Source organism: Nicotiana sylvestris, chromosome 2 (genome assembly GCF_000393655.2).
Source record: "Nicotiana sylvestris chromosome 2, ASM39365v2, whole genome shotgun sequence".
Classification (NCBI taxonomy): Eukaryota; Viridiplantae; Streptophyta; class Magnoliopsida; order Solanales; family Solanaceae; genus Nicotiana; species Nicotiana sylvestris.
The window spans coordinates 124,266,280-124,275,411 of record NC_091058.1 but is presented as its reverse complement, the minus strand read 5'-3'; the positions used below and the strand labels follow the sequence as shown (position 1 = coordinate 124,275,411).

The 9,132-nt window shown below is 39.2% G+C and overlaps 1 protein-coding gene across 1 annotated transcript; it reads right to left on the bottom strand.

The window, feature by feature from the left end:
• Positions 1-3,351: 3,351 nt before the first annotated feature.
• Positions 3,352-4,281, bottom strand: LOC138885535 (secreted RxLR effector protein 161-like). The gene is made up of 2 exons (XM_070166493.1): positions 4,112-4,281; positions 3,352-3,724 (listed from the first exon to the last, which is right to left on the bottom strand). The coding sequence occupies exons 1-2, from the start codon at positions 4,279-4,281 to the stop codon at positions 3,352-3,354; spliced, it is 543 nt and encodes a 180-aa protein (XP_070022594.1).
• Between the last annotated feature and the right edge of the window lie 4,851 nt (positions 4,282-9,132).

Sequence of the window (9,132 nt, the reverse complement as noted above, 5' to 3'; positions counted from 1 at the left end):
GTGGTCTCACCTTATTGTGGGATGCACCGGTGATGTTCCGAGGTATGATGTGTCCCTATTGTTTGGGGCGAGGACTTGGTATGGTCCTCCGCTGTGTTTAATCGGGCTTAGCCGAAGATGTAGTTCGATTATCCTTCGGCTGTTTCAAGAGTGGAGATATTGGTGCCGGTGCTACATTACGTACCGCGAACACTTCCCTTGCCGCGTGTTGTTCCCCGTAGATGGTCTTAATTCTATCCTTTGCTGGGAATTTCATCATTTGGTGAAGAGTGGATGGTACCGCTCTCATGCAGTGCACCCACGGCTGTCTGAATAAGAGGTTATATCTCATGTCTCCTTAGATGACATGGAATTTGGTGTTTTGGGCCGCGCCGGCCATGCTAACTGAGAGAATGGTCTCTTCTTTCATTGTTTTGATCACCCTGTTAAATCCGTTAAGGATTCGAGAGGCGGGCATGATTTGGTCTAGCAGTCTGAGCTGCTCTATTACCCACAACCCGATAATGTTGGCCGAGCTACTTGGATCCACGAGCACATGTTTTATTTGAAATGAATTAACGAGGAAAAAGGTTACCAGTGCATCGTTACGTTGTTGGGACAAGGTTTCAGAGTCCCCCTCTCTGAATGCGATGGCAACTTCAGGTACGTATCCCCGAGTTCATTTTTCTCTAGTGATGGATAGTTTTGTCCTTCTTATCACGGGTTCCTAGGGAGTGTCGACGCCTCTCAATATCTTGTGGATAATCATGTTGTGGCTTATTTGCTTCGTTCTTATTGGCCGTGCATATTATGAAGTTTACATACTAAGTTGTGATCCTTCTAGGAAAGATCCGACTGGACAGGCCTGGGCCATTTGGCATTCCTGATTTTGCTGATGGCGAATATGATGTCTAATACATCGACACTGAAGTTGCATTTTGATAGGCGAGGTGACCCTGTTGGCCCCGTGTCCCCGCCGAATCCGCCTCTATTGATGAGTTCATGAGGGTTTCGTCCGTGGTTTACCAATCGATCGTCATGAGGCGGATTGCATCTCGGGGCATTCCTCCAATCTTTGAGGTACGGTCGATACCTCTCTCTATTCGGTTTCGACTTCTTTGCTAGGAGTCTTCTCAGGTATACTGAGCCCGAGAGGTCTCCCAACTGTTCATCCCCGATCTCGATCTTTGACTGACACCGATTGTGGACGTTCGACCAGGTTTTGGCGGATAGTTGATCAAATTCTCTTCCAGCCGCCTTGAGGCCACTTAGCTTCGTTCATTCAGGCTTTGAGTGAAGGCCTGCACTGCCCAGTCGTCGGAGACCGGGGATAGTTCCATTCTTTCCATTTGGAAGCGAGATACGAATTCTCGCAACATTTCATTCCCCCTCTGCTTAATATTGAATACGTCGGACTTCCTTGTTGCTACTTTGATGGCACCGACGTGTGCCTTTATGAAGGAGTTTTCTACCATGGCAAATGAATCTATGGAGTTGGGAGCTAGGTTGTGACACCACATCATGGCCCCCTTCGAGAGTGTTTCCCCGAACATTTTCACCAATACGAACTTAATCTCATCGTTCTTTATATCACTGCCATTTACCGCGCAAGTGTAAGCAATAACATGTTCATTAGGGTCTGAGGTCCCGTTGTACTTTGGGATTTCCAGCATTCTGAACTTCTTTGGAATGGGTTTAGGGGCTGCTTCTTCGGGGAACGAACTTTGTATGAACTTCTTCGAATCTACACCCTTCAGGACCGGGGGTGGGCCTAAGATCTGGTCGACCTTGGAGTTGTAGGTCTCGACCTTCTAATCGTTGGGTGCTATCATTTTCTCGCCCGATTTCATCCTTTTGGTCAAGTCTTCGAGCATTTTCACATTTTGACCTGAAATCGAAGATCTTGGACAAGAAAAAGCGTGAAAGATAACTTGTGTTGTGTAAAGAAACTAGCAAGAAAATAATACCTCTTTTTTTTTCCCATAGTGGGCGCCAAACTGTTTACCGTGAAAATGGTAATTACAATTAAATTTTTTGATGGGACTCTAAAAATACGTGATCTATTTTTATGCTAGTTGTAAAGTAGTAGATTCTAGATATGTGAAGATAAAAGATGAAATGCAAGCTAAAATGGAATTATAATCAAACTGAGGGGTTAGCTATTTTTGCCTCGGACTGACCGACGAGGGGCCTCGAGGTCGATGCCTGGGCTCGGGCTATCGGGGATAATCGGGAAAGGGCTAATAGTTAGGATATAATTAAGGGAGGCTCTTTATGTCCAATGACAAGCAATAAACGAAGAACAAGTGTGAAAGTAATAAACTATAGCAGTAATATCGGGAGGATATGTTAGAGAAAAGGGAGAGAGAGTTGTTATTTATGTTGTGTAGAATAGTTGGAGCCACAAAAATGCTTTACAAAGTGGTAAGGATCCCCTTTATGTAGGAGAGGAAATCCAACATATTACAAATGCATTAATTGTAAAGGTATGGGGATGGGATGGCTAGATGCGACACCTTGATATAGGCTCCGAATAGGCCGGCTTTGTCAGACTTAGTCACGCGCCTTGGGAAATCCCCATTTTTACTCTAACCTTGATCGGTATCCCCTTTAGGTCGGGCCTCGACGAGCTTCGAATGAGGGAACTCGGTCATAGCTTCGCATCCTCGAGGTATTCTTCTAAAATGAACTAATAGTAAGAAATTGGCCCCCCTGATTTTGCTGCATACATTTAGACTCCTCTTTTGAACAAAACTGGTCTATTTTTGTAACGGGATAGTACAAATGAATTTTGGATTAAATGGGACTCTTCTCTTAATCATGATCCAAAAATAATTATTTCACAATATGTAGAGTGGAGAATATGTACCAAATAATCTCGACGAACCAGGTTCTTCACTGAAAAATCTCTCATGTAACTCTGAATTTTCTAAGAAAATAAAGATAATATTATTAGAGATTAATGAGTCATTTCAGCACATGGCACATGAGTAAACTAATGAAAGTATGATACTGAGCAAAATCTAACCTAATTATGTACACAAATTCACAATGTTTCTAACCAATTTTTTTGAGATAGAATAGGTTCTTTTAGGTAATCTTTGTCATCCCTAATTCTAACGTGTTCCTTTCAAAGTGATCTCTACTTAGAGCTTTTATGGAGATGTCAGCTATTTTCTTCTCAGTAGCACAAAATTCCACAATGATCAAACCCTTCTCATAATTGTCCCTCAAAAAATAATGCCTAACATCTATGCGCTTAGTTCTCTTATGATGAACTGGGTTCGTGGTCATACTAATTGCACTAGTGTTATCATAAAATATGGGGATACAATCCACGTCAATTCCAAAATCCATTAATTGTTGTTTGATCTACAACAATTGAGCATAACATGTGGCAGCAACAACATACTCAGCTTCAGCAGTAGGTAAGGCCACATAATTTTGCGTTTTGGTGACCGAAGACACAAGATATGAGCCGAGAAAGTGTGCCATACCTGAGGTGCTCTTACTATGCACAATAAAATCTGCATAATCAACATCAGCATATCCCACTAGGTTGAAATTACTACCTTTTAGATACCATAGACAAAGGTCAATGGTGCCTTTTAGGTATCTCAAGATCCTCTTGACAGCAGTCAAGTGAGACTCCTTTGGATTTGCCTGAAATCTAGCACAAAGGCCTACACTGAAGACAATGTCAAGTCTGCTAGCAATGAGATAAAGCAACGAGCCACTCATTCCCCTATTCAATAGTTGAACCAAGTTCACTTATATCCAATTTTATGGCTGTTGTAATAAGAGTGTCAATTTCTTTAGAATATTCCATTTTAAACCTTTTAAGTAACTATTTTACATACTTCTACTGATGGATCATAGTTCCATTTAAATTTTGTTTCATTTTGTAAGCCTAAAAAGAAATCTAGCTCACCCATCATACTCATTTCAAATTCACTCCCCATTAGTTTAGCAAATTCTTTACTTAGCTTATCAGTAGTTGCTCCAAAGATTATATCATCAACATATATCTGAACTACCAAGAGATCTTTACCTTTTTCCTTCAAGAATAAAGTGTTGTAAATTTTAGCTCTTGTAGCCATGCACAAGCATGAACTTTGATAATCTTTAATACCATGCTCTTGGAGCCTTCTTGAGCCCATAAAGTGCCTTTTCAGGCTTGTACACATGATCAGGACATTCCTCGCTTTTAAATCTCGGAGGTTGCTTAACAAACATTTCTTCTTTTAGATAACCATTGAGGAAGGCACTCTTGATACCCATATAATGGAGAGTGAATTCCATGTAAGCAGCAAAGGTTAGGAGTCTAATTGCTTCCAATCTTACAATAGGAGAAAATATCTCATCATAGTCTATGCCCTTCTCCTGACTATATCCTTGAACCACCGACCTTTCATTGTTCCTTGTAACTGTTCCATTTTTATCAAGTTTATTTCTAAAGACCCATTTTGTGCCTATTACTGATCTGTCCTTGGGTCTTGGAACCAATTCTCTCAAATTGGTTGAGTTAATCTTGCATTGCATTCACCCAGTCTGTATTCTGCAAAGCCTCAGTAATATTTTTAGGTTCAATAAGAGCTAGAAAAACATCAAAAGAACAAAGATTCTTCAAAGAAGATTTGGTTTTCATTCCAGAGGTTGGATCAGTAATTATGATGTCAATAAGATGAGAACTTTGGTATTTGTAATGTTTCACAATTTGCTGGTTTCTCCTAGATGTTCCTTCAATGCTTTGTTGCTGAGGATCGGGTTCATGGACAAGTTCCCTCGAGGTTTGAGGATCGGTTCCTCTTTGTTCAGTTCCCCCTATCAGGTTGCCCTGGGTAGAAGAACTTATTCCATCGCATGTTCCTTCCTCTGGTGCAGGTTTAGTCCGGACTATGGTTTCATTTGAGTCTCTCATCAGCCCAATTCTTTCATCATCATGTTCCTGTCTCTCAGAAAGAATGTTAGTTTCATCAAAAATTACATGAACACTTTCTTCTACACAGATAGTTCTTTTTTTATAGACATTATAAGCTTTACTATGTGAAAAATATCCCAAGAATACTCCCTCATCACTTTTGGGATCAAATTTACCTAGGGAGTCTTTACCATTATTGTGCACAAAACACTTGCATCTAAATGCCCTAAGATGGGATGTGTTTTGTTTTCTCCCTTTAAGTAACTCATAGGGAGTCTTCTCTACAAGAGGTCTATTCATGCACATATTTTTGATGTAGCATGCAGTGTTCACAGCTTCTTCCCAAAAGCTATGAGGCAGTTTACTAGAAAGAAGCATAGTCCTAACCATATCTTCAAGTGCCCTATTCTTTCTTTCAACTACTCCATTTTATTGTGGAGTCCTGGGAGCATAGAAATTATTATCTATGCCATGGTAATCACAAAATTCATCAAATTTAGCATTCTCAAACTCGGTGCCATGATCAGACCTAATTTATTCAAGTTGATTACCTAGTTGTTTCTGAGTTTTTCTAACAAAGGAAGCAAACATATCAAATGCTTCATCTTTAGATGTTAAAAATAATGTCCAAGTAAACCTAGAATAATCATCAACAAGCACCATCACATACCTCTTACCATCTCTTCTTAGTGTTCTCATTGGACCACCAAGATCCATATGGACCAGTTCCATCGACATGGTGGTGCTTACAATTTTCTTGCATTTAAAAGAGGATTTTACCTGCTTCCCCCATGCATAAGCCTCACAAACTTTATCTTCCATGAACATGATATTAGGAAACCCTATCACCAGGTCCTTGGAGACTAATTTGTTGAGTTGACTCAGACTAGCATGTCCAAGTCTCTTGTGCCAAAGGAGGGAATCATTATCCAACACGCTTAAGCAAGTGAGTTCATTTTCTGAAAGTGTGGACAGATCTACAACATATATGTTGTTCACTCTTTTTCCTTGCAAAATAATCTTATTAGTGGTAAGATTTATCACAAAGCATTTGGTAGAGGTGAATGCTACCATGTTACCTCTATCACACAAGTGTGATACACTTATTAGGTTGTACTTTAATCCATCTATCAAGTAGACATTCTCAATAGTGTGAGAATTAGTCTTACCTACCTTTCCAACCCCAATGATCTCACCTTTCTTCCTATTTCCAAAGGAGACATTACCTCTTTTGAGGTACTCAAGTGAAAGGAATTGGTTCTTGTTACCTGTCATGTGCTTTGAGCAGCCATTATCTATGTACCATATCTTGTTGCTCCCCTTCACTTGGACCTGCAAAAGGAAATCAGGGGTTAGTCTTAGGAAACCAAACTAGTTTGGGTCCCTTTCTATAGGCAAAAGAATGAATTAAATTCTTCTAACCCAACTTGGTAGCCTATTTTTCCCTTGAAAAATTCTTTGTTCTTTTGACTTGTCTTTTCTTTTGCGGTGCATTCACTTTTAAAGTGACATGTTTTACCACAGTGTGTGCAAAACTTATTCTCAGGAAGTGTGAGATACTTGTTTATGGGATCCCATTTAGATGGTAGATTCCCAAAGCCAAGTCATATTCTATTGATAATATGATGTTTCTGTAGCCATGAAAGTGCATTGGAGGACCTGTTCCATTTATAGGTTCTTTCCAACTCATGCTTGACCTTGCTTAGATCCTCCTTTAGAATTCTTATCTTCTCATCCCTCTTATACAACTCATCTTTAATTAACCTACATTTTCTTTTAGAGTGAGTTGTGCGCGATGAGTTATTTTTTTACTTGTTCCTAATTTCAGTTTTAGATTTTCAGATCTAAATTCTAGGATATTTGAATCAAGTGCATGAACCTGGTTTTTCAAAGCAGTATTTGAACTTATAGTTTCACTAACCCTAAGTTATAGGTTTTTGCACTTTGCCTTCGAAATCACACATTCTTTAGACAGCTATTCCTTTTCATTGTTTACATCCTCATATTCATCGATTAGATCTAGATGTAACTCAGATAGCTTTTCTTTAGACAAAAAATTAATTTTGTCTTTGAGATGAATTACACTTACCTCAGTTTTCTCATCAGATTTTCCAATGGCCATAAATGCTTGTTCATCCACATCTTCATCATCTGAGCTTTCATCTGAACTTTCTCCCCAAGCAGCGCCCATAGCCTTGGTTGATCCTTTATTTTTCTTGGGTTGAACCTGTTCCTTCTTCCTTTTTCTCTGTTCATCTCTTTCCTTTTTCCATTCAATTTTCCATTGAGGGCCGTTCTTGATGTGGTGATCAGTCTCCCCACACTTGTAACATCCTTCATTGGTTTGCTTTTCAGGAACTTTTGGCTTGTTGTAGCTTTCACTTCTTGAAGGACCTTTTCCTCTCCTTAGGTAATTCTTGAAGTCATTTGTGATCATAACTATTTCATCATCTTCTTGATCAGAACCTTCACTAGTTCTGAGTGCCAGACTCCTTTCCTTCTTAGGTACATCTATCTCCATGGTATGCCTCCTAAGTTCATAAGCAGTAAGATTTTAAATTAACTCATCCAATGGGAGGGTGGTAATGTTCTTTGATTGTTGAATGGTAGTGATTTTGCTCTCCTAAGTAACAGGCAGAACTCTTGTCAAAATCTTCTCAACTCTGTCTTCTTTAAGAATAATCCTTTCAAGAGACTTTAGTTTATTTGTCAATGTAGTGAACCTTGTGTACATCTATTGAATGGTTTCTCCTTCCTTCATGGTAATGCTCTTATATTGAGAATACAATAGAGTTTCTCTGGACCTCTTCACTTAAGTTGTTCCTTCATGGGCCACTTGTAGAGTGTTACAAATTTCCTTAGCAATAGTACAACTTTGGATTCTACTGTACTCATCTAGACAAAGTCCACAAACAAGCTATTTCTTTGCTTTGGCATTCTTCTCTCATTTCCTCAAATCATCAGTAGTACAGTCAGCTCTAGTCTTTGGCACCTCTACTCCTTCTGTATTTTTCTTTACGGTAGCCAGAGGAGCATCAGTGATAATGCCCCATATCTCATAGTCATCTCCTATGATGTGATCTCTCATCCTGTTTTCCCCCAGGAGTAGTACTGGCCATTGAAGAGTGGTGGCCTAGTAGTGGATTGCCCTTCCTAGTTTCCAGGTGGTACACTCATCTTGATCTTCTCCTAAGGTGTTAGCCTCTTCAAGGGTAACCCTCTCTGATACCAATTGTTGTTTTATACTTCAATGCCACACAAAGGGAGGGGGGGTTATTTGTGTGGTGTCCAATATTCGTGTGCACAAATTATAGAAAGACCTGATTTTTCTATGTGTTCCTTAGCCTACTATTGCGGAAATAATAAATGCAAAAAGTAAAGAACAAAAGTATTTTTAGATGGAAAACACCCGGCTCAAAAGGTGAATAAACTAAGACCTACTACTTAGTAGGATTTTCCCCAACACTTCACTAAATCACTGAGCCAAAACAACATTTACGAAACTCTTTGTAAACATAAGGATTATCTCTAATCCTATTGTGGCAACCAGCCTCACACTATTGTGACAACTTTAAGTTAACTCTAACTTGAATACTCAAAGTACCTATTACAATTTCTTCTAGATAAAGCTGAAAGGTACAATATAAAAACACATACTACAATTGAACTAGTATAAAAGAGAGACTCTTGGAACTGGTTCTTCTATCTGATTCATGTAGCTTCAGAGTCGCACACTTGAATCACACAAGAATTGCTTGCAAAATGCCTTGTTATTTTGCTCTCAACTCACATTTAGCTTCAGCTTTTGTGCGTCCATGTAGAATGAGAATATCTTGCAATATATAGAGTTAGTAGATTAAGAAGCAACTAGAGTTTTAATGCTACTCTTCCTTGATAGAAGAGTTCTAGTTGTTCTCAACTTCTAACTCCTCCCTTATCTTAGATAGTGTTCAATTTTAGTAAGGAGTCATTCTCCTTATCAATTATACAATTTTTTCGATCAGGAGATATTAGATATAACCACTTAAGCTTATCTTACTCACGTGCATCCCTTGTGCTTGAATCAACTCGTGTCTGTGTACAATGTGGATGGAATTGGTTCATGTGGGAGTTCCTTTGTCAATCTTCAAAACAACCTTCACATGGGCCAACACCCAAGACCCGTAATGAGATGCAATCCGTTTCTTTCCTGGATGATTTTAAATTTATTTTCCCCGAATATTTTAAGCGAG

Bases quoted from the DNA above. Each gene is read 5' to 3' on its own strand.
- LOC138885535 (XM_070166493.1), bottom strand. From the start codon at position 4,281: ATGGAATTCACTCTCCATTATATGGGTATCAAGAGTGCCTTCCTCAAT. The intron at 3,725-4,111 runs GTATTAAAGATT...ACTATTGAATAG, and splicing joins AAGAAGGCTCCAAGAGCATG to GGGAATGAGTGGCTCGTTGC.